Source organism: Melanotaenia boesemani, chromosome 23 (genome assembly GCF_017639745.1).
Source record: "Melanotaenia boesemani isolate fMelBoe1 chromosome 23, fMelBoe1.pri, whole genome shotgun sequence".
Lineage (NCBI taxonomy): Eukaryota > Metazoa > Chordata > Actinopteri > Atheriniformes > Melanotaeniidae > Melanotaenia > Melanotaenia boesemani.
Window position 1 is genome coordinate 3,162,825 of NC_055704.1, and position 23,813 is coordinate 3,186,637.

General features: G+C 40.0%; 1 protein-coding gene across 1 annotated transcript in view; it reads left to right on the forward strand.

The window, feature by feature from the left end:
• Positions 1-1,131: 1,131 nt before the first annotated feature.
• Positions 1,132-23,813, forward strand: part of kiaa0930 (KIAA0930 ortholog) — a 28,155-nt gene continuing 5,473 nt past the window's right edge. Inside the window, exons 1-6 of the mRNA XM_041977310.1 lie at positions 1,132-1,534; positions 18,677-18,825; positions 20,094-20,198; positions 20,883-20,960; positions 21,045-21,146; positions 21,935-22,075. Of these exons, the coding sequence (XP_041833244.1) occupies positions 1,390-1,534; positions 18,677-18,825; positions 20,094-20,198; positions 20,883-20,960; positions 21,045-21,146; positions 21,935-22,075 (720 nt within the window). The 5' untranslated portion in view covers positions 1,132-1,389. The remainder of the gene's footprint in view (positions 1,535-18,676; positions 18,826-20,093; positions 20,199-20,882; positions 20,961-21,044; positions 21,147-21,934; positions 22,076-23,813) is intronic.

A 23,813-nucleotide genomic window follows, 5' to 3' on the forward strand; every position in this document is an offset into this window, starting at 1 on the left:
CGTAACTTTGCTATCCAGTTCAGAGAACCATAGATATCCAAAGGCCTTTATTGTAGATAGATGCGGAGAACAGTTAACATGAAATGAATCAAAGAATGGTTTATATTTGGAATGGTCTATGTCGGTCCCGGTTAAACATACCTGATTTATTTACTGTGTTATTGTCCAAATTTACCAAGCTGTTGAATCCATCAGATTTGTATCATGTGTGACGGAAGTGGGAAACAACTAAAACCTGCAAGACAGTGGCCCTCAAGGATATTGCCTATCCCTGGTATATGATTTACTCTATTTGTCGAAAACAGCATTACAGTTGTACAGAGATCTCCAATTCTGGTCCTGGAGGGCCATGTCCTCTAGATTTCAAAGGTTTCCCTGCTGCAACACACTTGATTCAGATACAGATACAAGTCTAATTACTCATTAATTTGAGTAGGGTGTGTTGCAGCAAGAACACTTCTAAAACCTGCAGGATACTGGCCATCAAGGACCAGGATTGAGGATCCCAGCAGCAGTGTTTAAAAAAATGTAGGTTTGTCTTGTGGAATAATTGTCCTTTACTAGTCAGGTTTGTAACTTCAATTTTTAATAATGTAATTTTGATTTAAATAGGTAAATGTTTTGATTTTATCTCCATTTTTTAACAGAGAATTTAAGATTTATTTTATCATGTTACCATAGACAGATTTTCAAATAATTTCATACTCAAAAATGTGTATAATTTTCTTGGATTTTATACTTTTGACTTTACTTATCCTTATTGACTTTTAAAATAATTTTAGTGATTCTTTTTTTAATTAAAGATGTATAATAATTAAATACTTTGTCAATATTTAAAAATAAAGGGAAACTAGAGATTCCAAATTAGCATTGGCTAAAAAATAATAAATTTAATTATATTTCATACATTTTATATTTATTGTTAATGCGTTTTGGAGAAAATGTCTCAAAATATGACAATATTTCGTTATTATTATTATTATTATTTCTTTCAGGCGGATTCAGACCTCCCTGGTCATCGGTTGTAATGGGTAACAGAATCCTCTGTAACACCCTCTGAGCTCCGTGTTCAGCCGTTGTGTGAGCGCCGTTCCCCTGTTCTGTCTCTTTAAAAACGTCTTGTTGTTACAGGAAGTGTGAGGGGTGTTTCCAGCTGATCTAACAACAGAAGACCCAGAGGCTCCCTCGGCAGACCGACCTGCCCGCGCTGTTCTGGGGCAACACAGCAAAACGCGCCGGTCCCGACCTCCGGCGTTTCCGCAGCGCCACGTTGAGTCAGAAGAGCCGGGGAAGGAATCCTCGGCGCTGCGCCTTTAGCCGCCAGTTAGCAGCCGTGAACCGGTGCCTTCGGTCGCTGTTAGCCCGGACTGTCATGATCCCAGCTCGGAGATGGCGTCCTTCCCCGGTTTGTGTAAGGCTGTTGGGCCCGCGGAGGAGGAGAACGGAGAGCTGGACGGCTCCCTGCAGCAGATGCTGAAGGCCATAGCCGACGAGAGGAGCCGACTGAACAGCCGACAGGAGATCAGCGGACTCGGTGAGTGACCGTGTTTTATCCTCCGTGGCTCTCACGCAATTTGAGCCGGTTTAACCACTTTAACTCTGTTTAACCTTCATTTCTTCACCGATGCGCTCAGGTGTGTTAACCAGTCAGAGGACAGGTGTGGATTCTGCCCCCTCTTTATTTTCTTCCAGTTTATTAGTGAGGAACTTTAAAACCGTTTACCAGTCAGGGCAACAAACAACTTCTCAGGGGCCTCGGTTCACCTCATGATGTGTCATATTCAGTGGAGAAAAACTGTTTAAATCCGTGTCTGGTTGTGATCTAAAACAGAAAACAACACATGAGCTGAGTGTAAGGGGAAACAAACTAGGTTGCCAGATTTCTGCTGCGCTCTGTTATCCAGGTGAACTGATGGCTTCTTCTCTGTAGTTTTCTAGGTTTGTTTTCTGAGTTTGTGAAGGAAAACAGGCACATTGAAGTTTTGGATTAACCGCAAACAGAGATGATTTACCTTCACAGATTAAACCCTGGGTTCCTATTTCCATGTACTTTTTGGTGGTGAAGCTGGACTGTAGAAGGCTTCTGATTGGCTGAATCCTCCCAGCATCTTGTTTCCATCTCATCTGTGTCCTGCAGCAGGTTTATCAAATCTAAATTTAGACTTCAGACCACAATGGAGCCACAGTCTGAGCAATTCTTTTCGGTTCCTTACAGAAAGTGCCTGAAGTGACGGTTTCGGATATTCGCATGTAAAACTACTAAGGTAGAATCTTTTAATCCCAGTCAGCATCAGACATGAAGTTTCCAGCCTCAGTTGTCAGATTATGAGATAAAATGATGTAAAATGAATGTATGAATAGATGTAGCAGCATAAAGGTCGACCAGAAGAAGAAAGCAGAATTTATTACTAACAGAACTTTGTAGAAATAACACACAGATCAACAGTGACCAAACCTTTTCTTATCTCATCGTTCTCTCAAGTCTTGGCTTTCAGGAGAAAAAATATTGTTATTGAAACAAACACACAACAGAAACTATTTCCATGTTTCCACTTTTTCCTCATTTCCAGTTATTCCTGCTACTATTTACCTGCTATCCTCACTAAACCAACTCCAGCTCAGCTGCTTTGTGGCGCCACCGTGCATCAGAAACGTCTTCTTGGCTTCATTCCAGCCATAGAGGAGCATTATTTTTCTTCTTTTCACACACACATAGAACTTTCTGCTCACTGGTTGATCTTTGGCTGCTCCTGATTGGACGTTACCGTCAATCTAAGCTCTCTGATTGGTGGAAAGTCTGGCAGGAAGTGGCTTCATCATCATGTCCAGGTCTAAATAGAGGTCTCTTATCAACATAGTAGTGATGGTGATGTTTTTATGGTGAAATGTGATAAATAATGCTGTTATCATGGATCATTGTGGATTTACCAGATAGAGTCTCTGAATAAAACTACATTTAGTGGCTGGATTGTAAACCTCCTGGACGGGATAGAAATGTCTGGGAAACTTGTGTAGATCAGCTAAAGGGTAGCTATCCATCATTTTACCCCACAGAGCTACACACCACCGCTCCTAAGACACTGCTGATGGTAGAAGAGATCAGCTCGGGGAGATCTGCTGGGGGTTTAAGGGTTAAAGTTTAGATATTAAAACTGTATTTATCGCTGACAGGAGGTGGACTGGTAACATAGAGGACGGGATTCTGCTGTGGTTCAGTTTTGACTGTGAACAGAGTTTCAGTGAACTGTTCATCAGCTCCTGGTTCACCATGACGTCTCACTGCGATCAGGATCAGAGGGGCTGAGAGGCCGGATCTCCTACAGCTGCGTGCAGCAGGAACAGTTTCCATCTCGTTCAGCAGATAAAACTCAGAAACGGGAACGATGATGAGGATCTCTGGAGACGTGAAGGCAGCTTCCCTCCACGGTTCCTGTTTTTACCTCATAATATTTTCCTAAAGCGGCTTCACAGATTTACTTCTGTTCCCTTGTATTTTAGGGAAGATGGTGTCATTTGTTACTGAGAAGAGTTTATTTTCAGCATTTAACTCATCAGGTTGAAGATTTAGATGATTTAAATTAAAAATACATACAAATATATATATATATATATATATATATATATATATATATATATATATATATATACACATTTATTCAGCTTGTCAAATGCTTCATCTTTATTATATACTCATTAAGAAATCTTATATATCTCAATCTATATACGAGTCTGAAATAGACCTTTTATTATCTACAAAAATCCGTTTTTTATAGACTGAACTGTTGCTGCAGGAGTTTTGACACTGATGAGGAGCTCAGAGGAAAAATAAGCCGAGAAGTTTCTCGTCTTTCAGCAGCAGAAGGTGACGAGGACGGTTTATCAGGATCAATAAGGCCATCAGTTAAAGACACAAGTAGGAGACAGATTTAAGCTTTACTCACTCACAGTAAAGATTAAATAAATTTTTAACAGATTTGTGGGATTTTAAAGGATTTTAATTGGCTTAATGTACAGATTTTCCTCCTAAAACAGCTGTCAGCATCAATCTTTTAAGATTTTATCACATTTTATGACTTAAAGATTAACAACGCCCTGAATTGTTTATTAAATGAGCTAAAATGAACAGAGTTGTTAATCGGATGTAAAATCTTTTTAAAGGATGGAAACAAACATTAAGATTTATTTGAAGCTTTAAAAGCAGATTTGTTGAAATATTTTTTTAAGCTAAATAAAATTTGTCCTTGTTTGTTCCACAGACATTTTAATGAGCTGCAAAATAAACCAATGACCATCTGAACCAGAACTTTTCATCTTCTGACTTTTGACAAAGTCAGAAGCATCACGTAATCATTGGTATTGATCTGATTGGATCACTGGATCGTCCAGAACAGCCGAAGCCTCCGGCTGATAGAAAAGTGTCAGCTGTGCAGTTTGTTTCTGTGTCCCTGTGATGAATGGATCAATGAGGCTCTGTTAGCAGCCATGACTTCACCGTGTTCGTCAGCCCATCTGCTGCTGAAGGCAGGAAAATGTCCAACTCTGTGTCCAGCCGCCGTCCTCCAGCCAGATCCACGTCTGTATCTGCTTCTGGTGACACAAAACTAGCAGCTCTGAAGCTTTCTGCCATAAAATGTGTTGTCTTCTTTAAAAGTTCGGAGGAGGCGGGAAAGACATGCTTCAGGTTGTTTACTGATAGTTGGTTCAGATTTTTTACCTAAACGGAATCAATTATCAATCACAGACTTTATCATCTATAGATTTAAAACGAATAAACACAAGAGGCAGATTTGAATAAAAGGCTGAAAATAAAGTAAAACTCTTCAATCTTGAATACCAGCAGCAGACTAAATAACCGTGAACATTCATGAAATAATTAAATAAACAATGCGTTTTACTTAGAGGACACGTTACAGATTAAATAAACAGCTAATCCACAGCATTAAAAAATGGAACCAAGTAAATTAACAAAATTAGAGGCCAGATTAAAAATACAATAAATAGAAATGTGAGTTAGAAGGAAAACCCCCAAAATTCATGGATGAATAAATAAAATAAATAATAATTTGGACCAAAAAAAGGCAAAAGCCTGTTTAGAACAAGGACCCATCGTCCCGAGGTTGAAGACGCGGACTAGGGTCGTCCCGAGGTTGAAATGCGGACTAGGGTCGTCCCGAGGTTGAAATGCGGACTCGGGTCGTCCCGAGGTTGAAATGCGGACTCGGGTCGTCCCGAGGTTGAAATGCGGACTCGGGTCGTCCCGAGGTTGAAATGCGGACTCGGGTCGTCCCGAGGTTGAAATGCGGGTCGTCCCGAGGTTGAGACGCGGACTCGGGTCGTCCCGAGGTTGAGACGCGGACTCGGGTCGTCCCGAGGTTGAGATGCGGACTCGGGTCGTCCCGAGGTTGAGATGCGGATTCGGGTCGTCCCGAGGTTGAGACGTGGACTCGGGTCGTCCCGAGATTATGACTCGGACTCGGGTCGTCCTGAGGTTGAGACGCGGACCCTCTCTGCTGTGTCAGCAAAGACCCTTCTAGCATACCAAGCTAGTTACCATGGCAACTGTAGGCATAGCAGTGTTTGACAACAATTAGAAAGTCCTTCTTGCTCTGCTTGTTTTCACTCACTAAGGTATCCATCACAGTTTACCCCACAGAGTTACACACTGAGACACTGATGATGGTAGAAGAGAGACCTCGGTGAGATCTGCTGGAGTTTTGAGGTTTAAAGACTTTAAAGAATTTTTTCCCAGGGACACGCCGCCTACTGTCTGCTCCAACATCCATCTTCATCCTACCCGTACTGAGCCCTGTCCATCCAGCAAAAGACAGTCTTAGCTTGACTCTTGTTCTGTCCTTTTCTGTCTTTCTTTTCCTCTCTTCCTCTGATGTCTTCCTATGTTTTGCTGAACCAGCCACGGTGTGTGTTCAGAACGGCCGCCGCTTGCTAGCGTGTGACGCAAAACTTGGCTACAACATCACGCAGCGTCCCGGATTAAGAAGTTGTGGTTTCTCAGCCACAGGACAGCTCCAGAAATGTGCATAATAAATGCTACTGTTCCATCAAATGATTCAGAAACGCGGGGTTTGTAGTTTGGAAAGTTACGTAGGGCGTCTTTAACTGTGACCGTGGGTTGAACTGGCCTTATGGCTGTTAATCAGTAGATTCTGAATAAGGAAAAGAAAAGAATGAATTAAAAGTTCTTTGATGGAAATCCGAGCAGCAGTTTGTGGTGTTGAAGCTGTTGCAGAGTCGTGGCTATTGATCAGGAGATCTCAGATCAGTGTGTGATAACTCAGCACGTGTTAGATTAAACTGTAAAGCTGGGAAATGTTTGCTTTCAGCTACGTTAGCTGAGCCTGAAAAATCATCATGTGAGACGTTCATGTGATCAGTTCCAGTTGTTATCAGCTGGAAAGGGTTGTGTTTATGTGTGGAGCAGAAACAGCAGATGAACAATGATTCAGGTTTAATCGCTGCTGCCAGCTATAAACAAACCGCATCCGTTTGCTGCTTTAATGTCCACCAGTTTGTTGTTCTGCCACAGAATAAATCACCCCAGAGGTCTGCAGAGGTCAGCTCTTCACAAACCGTTACTGTACAGTAAAAATAGCTCATCTGAGTCAGACAGGTTCATGTGCTGCTGAATGTTTGATGAGACGGAGGGAAAGTCGGGCAGCAGCGTTCCCTCCAGCGGGGAAGTCGGAGGATTGCTGCTGTGACTGCAGGAAGCCTCCCGTCTGCCTTCACACCGTAAACGTCTTCGTAGGTCTTCCAGCAAACATGAAGCTGATTTTTCTCTAAACCCATTTGCGTTCATCTCTCCTGACAAATCCTTCAACAAATGAAATAAAAACTTCAAAATCATATAAAAGGTTTAAATAAATGGAATCAAACAAAGTTCTAATTCTGTTTCCTCTGATTTCTTCTGTTGAGTTACTTTCCCTGAATTAGTTTAAATTCTGCACATGTAAAAACCTCCACTGTGCCTCCTGCTAGAAGAAAACTGACTGGAGGCTGTCATTTAACCTTTTTACTGCCTCCTCTCTCCTCCAGGTGCGTTATAGTAACTGGGTGTACTGAGAACCTTTTGTGGGTCAGAGTAGGACACCCACAGTAGACACAAAGAACAGCGTCTGAAGGTTCCTGAACTTTTAGCTGCAGGAATTCATTTAATTTAATGCAGTGAAAATGAGGTTTTCCAGGTGCTGGTTAAAACGTTCTGGAAAAATATTCCTGGACTCATCAGTGATGTTCAGAGCCTGAAAGTTCCTGTAAAGACCAAAACATGTTCAGGATGAAAGTAAACCCAGTGGACATTTCAGTTTTCCTCATCCATATGATGCAACAGTCAATGAACGCATCACGCTGCTGTAAAGCCAACCAGAGCTGTGTGTGATAATAAGACGGCAGCAGAATAACATTTAATGTCAGTGTTAACATTTAGCTTTCATCTTTTTACATGTTGGATGTTTTTCCTGTTTTATGTCCTGCTTCACAGGCTGGTGAGACGTCCACATCCACACCTGCCTCATTGTTTCTAGAAGCAAAGAAATCCCAGCGGGATGATTTAATCCGTTAGTTTGGAGGGGAAACTCTCCCGCTGCCGAAAACACGGAAGCATTAACACACTCATGTTGTTTAATTTGTTTTCCTTCCTGATATGATCACATGGCTCACACATGGAAGTCAGGATAACAATGATCTTTAGGATTATTTATATAACATTTAAGATCATCATTTATAGTAGAAGTAAGTAATTGTGACGTCTCCACATGAGATGTGATGCTGAAAAATTCTGTTTCTGCTCATCCAGCCCACATAAAAATTTGCAACACTGAATAAAATCTAAATAAAAACGGTTGATTTTGTAAATCACATAAATCAACATTTACATCACAGGAACCTCGTTTAAAAGATGTTTAGCTGTTTGTTAAAAAACTGAATCTCATTTCAGCAGCTTGTCTGAAACGTTGGGAATACCGATCAGGAGACGGGAACTATCAGAAACTTCATCTTGGATACAAAAGATGGAGGAAATGTGGATTAGTGGGTGCAGGAAGCAGCTGGAGGATCCTGCAGAGCAACTAATCTGTGTGACATCTTCATGATAAATCCTTTTATCCAGACCTAAAGCATGAGAGCACCAGACCGGCCTGAAGGACTCGTCACATGACGTCATCCACTCATTCAGCCTGAACACATGACAGAAGTGACATGGGAGGGGAGGGGGTCACACGGTTCAGTCAAACCACCCAATGTTCCTCCAGAAGGACCACCAACATTCCCAGTAAACCTGTACAAGCTTCCTCATCACCTCCAGTCTCCATCAGAGATCTAGAACCACCATAAGAGCAGCAAAAGTTACATGAAATACCACCAGAAGCTCCTCTGTGATGAGGACAACCACCACAACGACTAAACGTCCCCACCTAAACGACCTCCTGCTCCACATAAAGAACTACATCCCCGCTGGATGACTGGAAGAAACTAAAAGATGATTTAACCATGAAGTACCCACTGATAGAAAGACAACCCCCAAACCCACCTAAAAGACCTGAACAAGCAGAGCTTCTGCACTGGTTCCATCTGATGGAAATAAAGCTGGAAAAAGTCTCCTCCAAGTCATCTTCAGTAAATCTGAGGTGGGACCAGTCACAGGTGATCTGCTTCATGCTGACTCTGACATGCTGGTTGTGTTGGTGAAATGTAAGTTTTCTCTGAGCTGTTAGTGAAGTGTGAAGCCGTGTGGAGCTCTGCAGCAGAGACGTTGATAAAAGTCCTTCTCTATTTTTAGATGCCTTTCCCATTTTAAAAATACATCAGCTGTTATGAAGCAGCGCGCCATCACATCATGTGATGAAAGTGAGCTGGTTTCATCCTCCTGACAGTTTAATGTCTGATGCTCCACGAAGCTGGATGAGAGGGTGGAGGAGAGGATGAGTACTTGGGCCGACATTACAAGGATGAACAGAGAATGAAGATGACCAACCAATGAGGTCCATCATTATGTATTTCATACACATATTTTATCACTTGAGAACCAAGAAACTGTTTTGACTTAGACTAACCTGAAGGAGCCCATCCATGGACACCTGCAGGCCTCAAACTATTAGAACCACAAAAACCATCTCTGAACTCTTAGTCATGACCTCAAGAACCTTGTAAAGGGCCATTAAAATTACAGAAGCGAAGCCATTCACTCCAGCCTTTTTGATTCAAATCCTGTCAGTTTGCTGGGAAAGTTGCTTCGTTTGGGATAATGTGGAGATTTATAAATGACTGGTAAATAATATTTTACATTTGGAAGAAAAGCAATGTTTTCATTGCTAGTAATTCATCTAATAATCATTACATCATCTCACTGGAACACAAACATCTTCCTGAATAATTACATGTTTTATGTTAAGATTTTTTTCATTTATTTAAACTTTCCTCAGATTTTAAAATCAGAATTATTTGTTATTAAAACTGAATTCTTTTTTCTTTTTTTCTTTTTTGTGTTTTTTTTTTTTTTTTTTTTACCCTGTCCTGTCCAGCATCCTAACATACAGAACGGTGGTCTGTGTGCCATATTTGCTTGACAGATTTGCTCTACCAAGGGAGACATGTTATATACATGGCTGTCCTTGATATTTTTATTATTTTTATTGTAATCTCATTTTCTTTAGTCTTATATGTCAGTGCCGAACCTGACAGGGAGATAGAGGAAGAGAGAGAGAGAAAAAAAAAGGGAGAGAAGGACAGGATTAAAATGTGGAAATAACAGTTGTCTATGCTGCCCAGAACATATCACAAAAAAAACAACATAAACTACCACAGTACTACATGATACCAAAAGAAAGATAGAATGATGATATAAAAAATTACAACAGTCATCAAACGTACCTGCAGATAAACGTACCAACACACAAACATCAGCTACATCTAGTGAGAAGCGGATGGAGAGACGAGCACGTTTGTGAGCATGCACGTGTTAACATGCATGTGTGGCCATGCAACAAGGAGGAAATGTGTACCCGCAAGGGGGCCGCGATCACGCCGCACGCCGAAGCATCAGCGGGGGATGGGGGGAGCCCGAGGCCCCAAAGGCCAAGCAGATCCACAGAGTACCAAGCCCGGGACAGCCAAAGCAGACAGAGCAGCCGGTGGGCCGCTGCTCTGTCTGCTTTGGATTCTTTTTTCTCTGAAATGAAAACATTTTAATAAAACCAGATGAATCTGATCGGGCTCAGTGAAAGCAGTGGCGCACACAGGAAGTTAGACTTAATGCCATGTCAGCCTTCAGACACCTAGCAACTGTTGCCAGGCGACCAGGCAGGTGGCTGGGCCTGTTGAAAGGCAGCAGGGCCCTGAAGTGATGAAGGACAGGTGGTGGACATCTGAAACACCCTCACCCTCCATCACTGATCAGGGTTTGATCAGATTTTACATAAAAAGCAGCAGAGACTGATCAGTTGATCAGGTGATTGATCAGAACAAAGGTCTCCTCTTCACCACCAGATGTTCATCTCTCAGTCCAGATTGTTTTATGTCTACGGTGGAACTGATTATTAATTTTTAATATTTTCAAACATTCGGGTTTGACTGATCCTGAATCTTCCAAATTCTGTGCTGCTGCTTGTTTGTTTTCTGATTTACTGGATGATCGTTTTGACAGTTTTTCACTTCAGTGACATTTAAAAAATGTTTGACATTGGGACTTCCGTTTCCGGTAGCAGCAACATGTGGTAGGAAAAACTCCGCTACAAGCCAACTACAAAAAGCTCCCTAAATGCTACTTAAGGCAGCAATAAATACGGAAAACTGATGAATACACGACAGAGTGGGAAAAGAAAAAAGGATAATAAGATGAAAGAAGCGTGTCAAGATGTTTGTGGGCAACAAGCGAAGGATGGCCGGGAGAAACATCAGCCAACACACGAAGAGCTGGATTTACTTGGGGAAATACGTTCACTTAGACAAGAACACAAACAAGCGGCGACGGAGAACAGACAAGGTATTTCGAGAGTGGAAAACAGTATTCAGGAGGTAATAAATCGGATGTCGGTGGTGGAAAAGAGAACGACTGAGTTGGAGGAGCGGGCTGGACTCGCAGAAGAAAGGACGACCAAATTGGAGAAAGCCGTGGTCTATCTGCTCCAAAATGAGGCCAAATTAATGGCAAAATGCAACGACTTGGAGGCGCGCGAGAGACGCAAAAACATTAGGATTTGCGGTGTACCCGAGGGGTCTGAGAAGGACGACATGGTGGGGTTCGTGAAGGAATTGATTAGTTTCAAACTTAAACTTTTAACCGAACTGGACATTGAAAGAGCACACCGTGTCGGCGGGAATATACAGAAGAGGACCACGACACGCTCTACTGCCCCGAGAGCAATTATAGTACGCTTCTGCAACTATCGAGTGAAGGAAAATGTGATACAAGCAGCATGGAAACAAAGGAATGTGTACCAGGGAAGAGATATTTACTTCAACCAGGACTATACAGCAGAGGTACAAAAGGAACGAGCAAGAGTCCGGGAGGTCACCAGAAAGCTCAAGGAACAAAACGTGAAGGCACAGACGCGGTACCCGGCTCAGCTGAGGATTTTTCTGGAGGGAGAGACAAAGACTTTTTTACATCTGAAGGAAGCAGCAGGAATGCTGAGAGAGAGGGGCATCTTCATGGAAGAGGATGATGAGACGGAAAAGTTAAAGAAAGATCTTCTGAGTAGCCGTTGGAATGTGGTGACGTCAAATAGGAAATAGACATCTGGGAAGGAAAGATGGACACTAAGAAAGACACTGATCCCACTAATAAAAAGGTAAAAGAAACTAGCCTAGGTAATTGAGTTAAAAGAATGGGGAAAAAGAAGGGAGCGAGATATGTACTGCTTTTCTTTTTATATAAGGTAAATTATGTTGGATGCAGAGTAATAGTACTGCTCTATTTGAGTGTTTAAGCAACTCGTTGCAAGAAAGTTGCAGTGCACTTAGTGCAGACCTCTGAAGGAGTTTATATCTTTCAGAGGCATCCTTTGTTGGAAGTATAAAAACTTTAATTTTTTTTTTTTTTTTTTTTTTTTTTCTTTTTTCTATTGTTATCGATATTTTAGTTATTTGTGTAATGAAAAACTCAAGAAGAAGGAATATAACTATTTTAGGTTTTAAGGGTAGGATAAGTAAGAGAGAGGAAATGTGCAGGGAGTGTGAGAATTGTTTCATGTTATGGATAGATTAAAATTTATTTCATATAATGTCCATGGTTTAAATAACCCAATTAAAAGGAAAAAAATTCTAAATCAACTTAAAAAAATGAACTCTTCAATAGCATTGATACAGGAAACTCATTTGGGAGATGAGGAACATAAGAAATTACAGAAGGGATGGATAAATCAGGTTTTTTACTCATCTTTTGGGAAGAGGAGGGGGGTAGCAATATTATTTAAAAAAGGGGTGCAATTTGTACCAGAGAAGATTATACAGGATGAAAAGGGAAGATACATTTTTGTGGTGGGCCATATAAAAGACAAAGTTATTTCAATTATGAACACATATGCTCCTAATGAAGAAAACGAACAGTTTTTTAGAGAGATTGCAAATTTAATTATACAAGAGGGGAAAGGAATTCTGATATTGGGGGGAGATTTTAATACAGTACAATACGGGAAATTAGACAGATCGCCACCAGAAAAAGGAACAACAAAAAGGTCAAAAATGCTGAATAATATAATAAAGGATCTTGGATTAATAGATGTTTGGAGGATGAACAATCCAAAAGAAAAAGAATTTACATTTTATTCCAATCCCCATGACAGCTATTCAAGAATAGATTTTCTTTTTATATCTCAGCAAGATGCATATAAAGTGAAGAGTTGCGGGATAGAAACCATTACAATAAGTGACCATGCACCTACCCACTTTACAATGGAATTGGAGGGAGATTTCTGTTCTCTCAAATACTGGAGGCTTAATGTGTCAATTCTAACCGATAATGTAGTGGTTCAAGAAATTAAACAATGCATTAAGCAATATATGGAAAATAATGATAATGGAGAAATCAACTTAACAACCTTGTGGGAATGTGGCAAAGCAGTAATTCGAGGGAAAATTATTGAAATAACATCTCGAATTAAAAAATCAAGAGAGCGTCGTCAGAGACAGTTAGAGAATGAAATAAAAAAACTGGAAATAGAACATGCTAAAACTTTTAAAAAATCTAGTTTGTTAGAATTGAAAGATAAACGATATGAATTAGATCAGTTGTTATCATGTAAAGCAGAATATGCTCTAAGATCGATGAATCAAATGTATTATGAAAAAGGTAATAGAGCAAATAAATTATTAGCATTTCAAATAAAAAGGAAACAGTCAGAGCGGTCAATAATAAAAATCAGACATCCTGTTACTAAGGAAATCAAGATGAGACCTAAAGAGATTGCAGAATCATTTGCGGAGTATTATAAAATTTTATATGATGATAAAGACAAGGATTATTTAGAGAGAGAAATGAAAACATTTATGAAGAATATTAACTTACCGACACTGACTACGGAACAAGCAATGGAAATGACAGGACCAATTACCTTAACAGAAATATTAGACACAATCAGAAATTTAAGAAATAATAAAAGTCCAGGAACTGACGGGTTCCCTGGGGAATTTTATAAATGTTTTATTGAAGACATTGCACCCATATTAGAAAGAGTATTTAACTATGTTTGGGAGTCGGGAAGTGTACCAAAATCATGGTCAGAAGCTCTTATTTCTGTGTTACATAAGGAGGGCAAAGATCCTGTCCAATGTGAAAGTTATCGTCCGGTAAGCTTACTCTGTAATGACCTAAAGATACTAACAAACATAATGGCGAATAGAATGAAGAAACATGTATCAAAATTAATTAAACCGGACCAAACAGGATTTATACCGGGAAGGCAGGGTACCAATAACATTAGAAAAGCTTTAAATCTTATATCATGTGCCAAAAAAAGCGCAAGTACAAATGTACTTTTGAGTTTAGATGCTCAAAAGGCATTTGACTGCGTGAAATGGAAATATTTGTATCATGTATTGTCTGTGTTTGGTTTTCATCCAAATTTTATAAACTGGATCAAACTTGTATATAAAGAACCGCAATCAAGAATAAGAGTAAATGGATGCTGTTCTGACTTCTTTTCTTTAAAAAGAGGTGTAAGACAAGGTGATTGTTTAAGCCCATTATTATTTGCTTTAAGTATAGAACCTTTAGCGGAATATATTAGGCAAGACACAAATATCAAGGGAATCTTAGATGAAGGGGGAATAGAAACAAAAATCTCGCTGTTTGCTGATGATATTCTCTTGTTTTTAAGAGATCCAGCCTCAACGCTGCCAACACTAAATATTATTTTGAAAGAATATGGGAACATTTCGGGTTATGTGAACAATGAATCTAAATCAGTAGCTATGGTTATTTCAGGTAATTGTCCATCTGATATAAAAGAAAAGGTGAAATTTAGATGGACAGAAGAGGGATTTAGATATTTGGGCATTTTTATTACACCAGAACCATCACGTTTATTTGAAGCTAACTATATAAAGGTTATAGATGAAATTAGAAATGATATGATAAAATGGGAAATACTCCCCTTGACATTAATGGGACGAATAGAAGTAATAAGGATGAATGTTTTGCCAAGGTTATTGTTCTTGTTTCAATCCCTTCCTATCCTGCTTTCCAAAGAAACCTTTATCAAAATAGACAAAATTATGTCCAAATTTATATGGAGAAACAAAAAACCAAGAATAAGGTATACATTACTTCAGAGCCCCAAAGAAAAGGGAGGTTTAAACTTACCTAATATTAAAAAATATTATTGGGCATCACATCTAAAGGTAGTGAAAATTTGGATGGATAGCAATGAGGAGACAGGATGGAGGGAAATTGAGCAAAATTCATGTCCAAGGATACCTTTAGAATCTTTGCCATTTATAACAAAAGAAATTCAAAATAAAATAAAAATTACAAATGAATGGGTTAAAATAACATTGAAAATATGGAGGACAGTGAAAAGAAAATTAAATATGTCTGGTTCAATCAGCAGGGCTACTAAAATAGTTTTAAATCCAGATTTTATACCCTCAATGGAGGGGGTATATGGGAAATGGGAAGAGAAAGGACTATTATACATTGGACAACTTTTTGATAATGAACAGATGAAATCCTTTGAGCAATTGAAAAATGAATTTAATTTAACTGCACAAGATTTCTACAAATTCTTGCAAATTAGAAATTACCTTAATAAACACAAGGAATGGGAAAATATTCAGAAGAAACCAAATGAATTAGAAGAATTGTTAATGCAAAATTTAGGTACTAACAAAAAGGTAATTTCAAAATTGTATAAAGCCCTACAGATTGAAGCAGACAACAACTGGGATATAAGGAATAAATGGGAGAAGGAAAGAAATATAACAATAATGGAAGAAAGATGGGAGAAATCCTTTAAAGATGGATATAAGATATTGAATAGTATTTCATGGCAAGAATTCGAATGGAAATCTAAAATGCAATACTTTATTGTACCAGTAAATACATCCAAATATAGTAAAATGTCCGACAAGTGCTGGAGGGGCTGTGGCCAGACAGGAGACTATATACATATATTCTGGGATTGTCCCAGACTTAAAGAATATTGGGAGAATATAAAGAGAGAAATCGAAAGGATTTGTAAGGAAAAAATAAATTTAGAGTTGCAAACATTTTTGCTGGGTATAATACCAAAAACGGTGTCTAGTAAAAATAAAAAAATTGTTCAAATTCTTATCACAATAGCAAAAAAAGCAATAACAGTCTCCTGGCTAAAGCCACAACCTCCTAGCAGGGACCTTTGGTGGGAAAGGGTTAAAGATGTAATGGGAATGGAAAATGTAACAGCAAAGCTACGGTTTAGAGTTAAGAAATTTCAAGAGATATGGGCACCTGTACTTAAAGAGATGGATAAATTATAACTACCCTTAAATTGCTATTTTATTTTTTTTTTTTTTTTTTTTTTTTTTTTTTTTTTTTGAGAAAAGAATATTATTAGGATTATTAATTAATTTAAGGTTTTAATTTAATTTTGTGTAATTTAGGGTGTTATATTGTTTTAGTTAAGGGAATTATTAGGTAAGGTTTTGTTAATTGTAGGATCACATGGTATGAACTGTATGTATTGTATGAAATGTTTTCTTCAAAAGAAAAATAAAGATTAGGAAAAAATAAAATGTTTGACATTAAAATGATCAAATCAGATGATTTTCTTCTGGTCACAGCATTTCTCTCCTGCCGCAGCTCCTCCTTTCCTTTTTCTACTAGTAATTATCCATCATTTCTATTCCTAGATAAACAAGCTGACATGATTTACAGGAGCAGATGTTTTGTGCTTTGCACAGTTTCCCGGATTGATTATCCCGGCAGCAGGAATGTTGTGACCCGGGGCCTCATGCGACTGGCTGCTGCTACATGTTCCCACCTGTAGCTGTTCAAAAAACTGATGGTTGGATATAAAACGGCACTCCAGTGCGTGAAGATGCAGAGTGACTCATCTGGCACTGCTGGACAATATGGTGCGAGACTCCAGAGTGAGTGGATTTTCAGAGACCAGCAAGACTTGCTGCATGGCTCATAAACCGGTTTCGACTGCCCTGTGCTGTGCTGTTGGACCTCTGTGATGGTGTCGGACTACAGAGACTCACCAGGAAGAACCAGGTCGTGCCAGTCCCTCTGCAAATGCTGACATCACTGGGTTTTCTGGTTTTTCAGGTGGGAGATATCACAGCAAACCTTCAGCAGTGTGATGCCAGACCAGATAGACGACATCAGTGGTTTGGCCTCAAATCAAATCAAACTTTATCTACAAAGCACTTTTCATGCTGGGGCAACACAAAGTGTTTTACATGAAAAAATCAATTTCTGCACATTAAAAACAAAACAAGCCTTTGCACGCATCTAGAGATTACATAAAAAAACCAGTCTTTCATACAGTTGCAGGCACAAACATGCATATATACACACAAAGCAGCCCCCCCCCCTCCGTTCTGCACAAACATGACTCCCTGATTTCTGTCTCATACTAAAAGTAGTATAAAACACTAAAAGTCAATATACATCTGGCTTGATGCTGCTGTGAGGAAACGATATCATGGGGATCCATTCACACCAGGAGCCAGTCTACCCATGTCCTACACAGCTGCCATCACAGCAGCCACAACGTTGCATTAAGTTTCCTACACTGGGGGAGAACAGGCAAACAAAACGTCCGCTTTCTTCGATGTAATTGCTGCTATTGATGCACTACAGTTGCAATAAGAGCACAGCTCTAAGAGCATAAGGTGAGAACGAAATGAAAAGTAACAATAATCCCTGAGGAAAATGGCAAATTGGAGATAAAATCTGTGTCATTAACCAAACCATTTCATTCTCTAAACGTCCAAATCATGTGATTCAACATGTTGCTCACCATGTTGTGGCTCATCAGCCTGAGTCCACAATAACAGAGGTGATTGTGACTTCATTTGCAAGGATATGCGCCGTATTCCGTTGACGAAGGCTTCAGGCGGCTAATGAAAGTAACAACCGCACTACGTTATGGTGCCAAGAAGTCATCCCACCATGTAGCAGTCAGTACAAGAAGTGATGCAGCACTTATGAAACACGTAAGAGGTGGCGTTGTTTTTATTTTTTACACATCTTTTTTTTACTGTGTACCAGTTTCCATCCAGACGGTCTTTATATTCCGCAGCTCCTTGTTCACCAGGTTAATAGCGGTGATGGTTTCCTCTGCACCTGCAGGACTTCCTCTGAGGATACAGCTGCTGCGGTGGTGGCAGGAGTCTCCGGCCTCACCCTCTCCAACCACAGCTGCAGCCCTGCCCACCCAGTGGGAACACCAGGACCTAGAAAGAAATATTATTTAACTCTAAACTGCTACCAATCTCAGATGTATCTGTACTTTTTTATTTTATAAATGAAAAAAAAGACTACATTACCGGTATGCGGAGACTCTGGCATGTCTTGCCTTCTGACACGACGTTGACAGCATCTGCCACCTGCTGCCCTCTCTGTCTTTCTGACCCTGGTAATACCTACAGCGTGCCCACCAAATAAAACCTTTTTACATTTTTCAACGTGGTCCATCAGGATCTCAGTCTCACATTCCCCAAAAATCCGCTTCCTCCCTCCTTTCCCCTCCTCAGCCATCATGGAAATGATGAATATGTATCATAGGCGTTCACCTGACCTTTTATAGCCACCATGTGGGCTCCCTCATGTGCACCAACTTTAGAGTTGATTCTGATTTATAAACGGAAACAAGTTTGGGACGTGCATGCATATTCTTTTATAAATCTGGAAGTTTTTGTGCGCCATGTTTCCCTTCGTGTGCCACCTGTAGTCTGCTTTGCTACAGTTTGATAAATGAGGTGTTTTTAGTGTTTAAATCCTGAACGTTTTCCCTGCAAAAAGAAAAATGAACCTCATTTTTCTATGATTCACCTCCACAGAAGGTGGATCACTGATGTTCCAGTAGGTGGCCCCACACCTCAAAGATGGAAATAACTGTTTTTATTTGGTCCTGTTTCACTCTGAACTCCTCCAGATCTGCAAGCATCATGTTTATGTGGTTGTACGTAGATCTGGTTCTCTGGTTTACCTGCCGTCTCTGCTGTGTGTCTGCAGGCTGCTTTAAGGATGATCGCATCGTTTTCTGGACCTGGATGTTCTCTACATACTTCATGGAGAAGTGGGCACCTCGCCAGGACGACATGCTGTTCTACGTCCGCAGGAAGCTCGCCTACGTCAGCACAGACAACAGCGAAGGCAAAAAGGTGACGACTTACACAACTGTGGTTCCTACGCAGAATATTTCAGGTGACTGGAGATCGATCAGGGACACGACTCTTGGCCGGTGACAGGACTCTGGTTCAGAGACAAGAATTTTCTGACTCCAGGTTCTTCCAGTGATCGTTGGATGGAAATTGATCCGACTCAGAAACCAAACTGTCTGTTTTATAACCGTCTTCACATCCTGGAAATGTTGAACTTGATTCACCTCCATCCCTCCTGGTCGATTCCTCGCAGCTGAGAGGATGATCTGAGATTTGACCCAGCAGCTGACTGATGTTCGTCTGTTCTGTCACTCTGACCAGATGGAATAAAAACCCAGACATAAACCATCAGTCAGCATCAAACGTCCATCATTTCTAGACAGGCTGCCGGTCTGGAGGCAGATCAAAATCAAACAAACCAGAATGAGATTAATAAATTCATCAGGAAGGAAAAACGAGGTAATAAAACAAAAGATGTCAAACAAGAAAACTGAGAATAAATAAGAAGGAATAAAGAAAAATTATATACAAACAAAACTGAATGAGTAAAACTGATTAAAGAGCTGAAAAGTATATTTAAATTTGATGAAGACGACTCTGATTTCTGATGATATCAATTTAAACAAACAAGGCTGTGTTTAATTTATTTTATTACCTTTTCAGCCTGAATGTTTGTTTTCTGATGGTTTAATAAATTACTTTGATTAAATTTAATGAAAAAAATAAATACAGAAAAAAAGCCTGGAATAAAATAAATGACAATATGTAATAAATTATTCTTATAAACATAAACAAACATTGAGTCTGCTGCTCAGTTTCCAACCAGAAAAGCAAAAAATACAGCAAAAAATTGAAATCACTGTTTTTGTTTGAAAATGCCAGCAGCAGGAAGTTGTCATGGTAATCACATGATGCATCATCCAATAAGACGCCTCCATCCGCTGTGAAGGAAAAACAGAAAACCCTTCACTTCTTTCAAGAAAGACGAGTTAAGTGCCATCCAGTCAGCTGGCGAGCAGCTTCAAGAGCAACATGTTTTTCTATTTCACTTTATAAAGCAGGAAAACACACACACACACACACACACAGAGGTGTAACCATGGCAACCACTCCTGTGCTCTAAATGCTTTGTGAGGGATAAAAATCCTGGCATGTAGAGAGCTCTCACACGGCCCTGAAGAGCCACCTCATGTTTTGTCTGCTGAAGCTCAGACGCCTGAACACACCATCGTGCTGTGGTTCTGATTCTGGCCCGCTCTGGGTTTCAGGTGGAGGTGGAGGTCTACAGGAGGGACTCCAAGAAGCTGCCTGGCCTCGGAGACCCCGACATCGACTGGGAGGAGAGTGTCTACCTGAATCTTATCCTTCAGAAGGTAAAGACCAGAGGAACTTCACAGGAAAGACCGATCTGGTTCCTGGACCTGGATCTTGACTGGCTCTGGTCTGGATTGTTATAAAAATAAAGCAGGAAAGACATTTTTATAGGCACCAAATAAATAAACTAAACATGACACGAAAAGTAAATAAATAGGAGAATAAATACAAAGTTAAAACTGTAGAAAATGACTAGAAATAAAGATTCATTCTTCTCACAGTTTCTTAATGGAAAAACTATTAAATATTTTTAATATAATTTATTGGCATCAATATGTTTGAGTCATTTTTATATTTCTGTATTTATTCTTAATTTAAGCCGTTTGGCTCCTCCACTGTGTTGGACTTTAAACTTGTGTCTTTTTTCATTTCAGCCAGTTTTTGCTTTCTTGTGACTTGGATCTGGTCTGGTTGTAGACCGGTTCAGAGTTTTAGACTTTATTTAGGTTTGGTTTAGTCTAGTTTTATTCTTAGAATAATTGGATGTTGTTTTAGACTCGTACTGGAATTGAATCCAAACTGGTTATTTCTTTAAGTTTTTACTGGTTTGGGATTTGGTGTTTAATTGTTTTGGTCTGGGAGTTAGATCAATCCTTTGATCTGGTTGCATGTTAAACTGGGTTTGGACTGGAAAGCTCAGTTTCAGTGACTGTGATGTGAGTCAGATCTCTGTTGTCTTCCAGCTGGACTACGTGGTCACCTGCGCCGTCTGCACACGCTCAGACGCTGGAGACATCCACATCCACAAGAAGAAATGTCAGGTGGGAAGTTGCAGCGGTCGGCAGCATCTCGGCCATCGCAGCTGGATTTTTACTCATCGTGTTTCCTCCATCCGTCTCTCACAGGAAGTGTTTGCGTCTCCCAGTAAACATGCCATGGACAGCAAAGGAGAGGAGTCCAAGATGAGCTACCCCAACATCTTCTTCATGATCGACAACTTCGAGGAGGTAACGCCAGCCAGAAGAAATGAAGTCACCTTTAATCTCAGTCACACTCTCTGCTTCATGTTTCATCCATCCTCCATGTTGGTTTAATTAATCGCATGAAAACGGTACAACATCAGATTATAATAAAATCTGTGTGCAGGAAACAGATTCTCAGTTTAATGTCATCACTTCTCTCACAGCTTGAGTTTAATAAAGATGGTAGCGTTAAATCATATTACACTGGAAGCAGGTGTAACATGGTATGTTTGAAATTAGAAAATAATTCATCCATCCTGGAGGGAGATTATAAAACGTAACATCCAAACTGAGTTTTCACTGTTATCGTCTTTCACAAGCTGGAATAAAATCTGTTAAAGTCTAACAAAGGAGCAAAAATGATCAAACATTAATAATCAAACAGCTCAGATTACTGCAGCTGTAAGAGCCTGATTTTATCCTCCAGTTTATTTCGGATGTTACAAAGCTCAGCTCATAAAGAAATCCGTCCGTAAAAACACAGAGATCTAACAAACCAAGTTATAAATAAACAGAAGTTCTTCGTCCTGCGATACTAGAAATCCATCCTCGCTGCAGCAGAAACTCTGCCCCAGTTAAAAATCCTGATTTAACTGTGAGCTTCACTGCAGCTGAATAAATTCCTGTGAGCTCTGAGATTAAAGCGTGTACTGGACCCGCAGGCCTGATGGATGCTTCCTCAGAGGTCAGAAGAAGCTGCTCGCTTCCTCAAAGCTGAGAAAAGTAGAGCATGCCTTATTGGTCAGTCATGTAAAATGAAGCTGTGTGTGCAGGTGTTCAGAGACATGACCGTGGGTGAAGGCGAGATGGTCTGCGTGGAACTAGTGGCGAGCGACAAGAGCAACACCTTCCAGGGTGTCATCTTCCAGGGCTCCATCCGCTATGAGGCGCTCAAGAAAGTGTATGACAACCGGGTGAGTGATGGCAAGCAAACACAACGTACAGCGCTAACAGCAGCAACGTCAGAATGATGCTAACCATGATGAGGCTGATGGACAGAAAGCTTGTTTTGAGCTTTCTGTCCATCAGATGAAATCCACATTTACATGGATTAGATTTTTAAAGCTTGTTTTAAAAATGAAATCATGTAAATGTGTGTAACAACGTCCACTTTGTATATCAATGTTTGAATGCTTGTAGAATAGCAACCACATAAGACATAGTAATAATTCTTTTTGCATATTAAACCAGAGGAATTAGAATAGCATATCACACATTCTACATGTCCCATTCACATGTTTATAATCTCATCTCATCTGGTGTTCCCAGCCATTTACTATTTTTAGGGATGAAGCTTTGACATCTCTGTACTTAGAAAAATGTGTATAATTTTTTTTCTCTCCTTTTTTGAGGTTTACTGCACTTTTCATTTTTTTGGAATTTATTTAGTTACTGTGTACTTAAACATACATGTGGAATACAAGGATTGTATTGATCTATAGCAAAATAAAAAGCTCAGGAAAATGACACTACAGCATCCAAAATGTAAAAATATGCTCTGGTGGACTATGGCAGGTTTTAAAGGGTTAATGTTAGCATTTGGCTAATATATGGTAGCTAAAGGGTAGACATTTGCTAATGTTAGCAGGTTGAGTGGGTTAGTGGTTGGTCACTGTTAGCAGCTACTGTTAGCAGTTAAGTGTGAGGGGTAAGGAGTTTTTAGCAGATGACTTATATTCGCAGTTGGCTGATGCTAACAGCTGTGGTAATGTTATGACTGTGGTATAGTCATTAGCTAATGTAAAAGTTTAGTTATTGTTCTACTATTCTATTCTATTCTACAGTCATTTAGCAGACGCTTTTATCCAAAGCGACTTACATTTGAGAGTAAAAACAACACAAGCATGAATTCAAACAAGATGGGACGTCATCATTAAGTGGTAGTCAGACCGCTTTGAGTCCAGTTGGACCAGGTGCTGTCATGTAGTGCTAGAGCAGTGCATATAATTTTTTTTTTTTTTTTTTGTAGTTTTTTGTAGTTTTTGTAAGTCATTTTGTTTAAATACAAACATCACGATTTCATCAAACAATATCAACTTGGGCATAAGTGCACACAGCTTCTTCAGTACTTGGTTGAGCCAAAGAGCTGGACAAATCTTTCTAACTCATTCTGAGTAGAAGAGTTAATCTAAGTGTGGAAATGTTCCTTAAACTACTTGAGTCTTTATCTTGCTCTTAAAAGTGGATAAGGACTCTGCAGATCGGACGGAGTTTGGTAGATGGTTCCACCACCGGGGAACAACAGAGGAGAAGAGTCTAGCTACTGGTTTTGTGCCACGTTGTGGTGGGAGCACTAGGCGTCTTTCACTGGCAGAGCGTAACTGTGGAGAGGGAGTGTAGCTCTGGATTAAGGAGTGAAGGTAGACCGGAGCCGTTTGGGTTATTGTTTTGTAAACCAGAAACAGAGCTTTGAATCTGATGCGCTGCAACTGGAAGCCAGCGAAGAGCTATTAGCAGCGGAGTGACATGAGCTCTTTTGGGCTGGTTGAAGACCAGACGTGCCTCTGGATTCTGGATCATCTGCAGAGGTTTAACTGAGCATGCAGGCAGGCCAGCCAGTAAGGAGTTGCAGTAGTCAATGCGTGAAATGACCAGAGCCTGGACCAGGAGCTGGGTCGTGTGTTCAGTCAGGTAGGGTCTGATCCTCCTGAT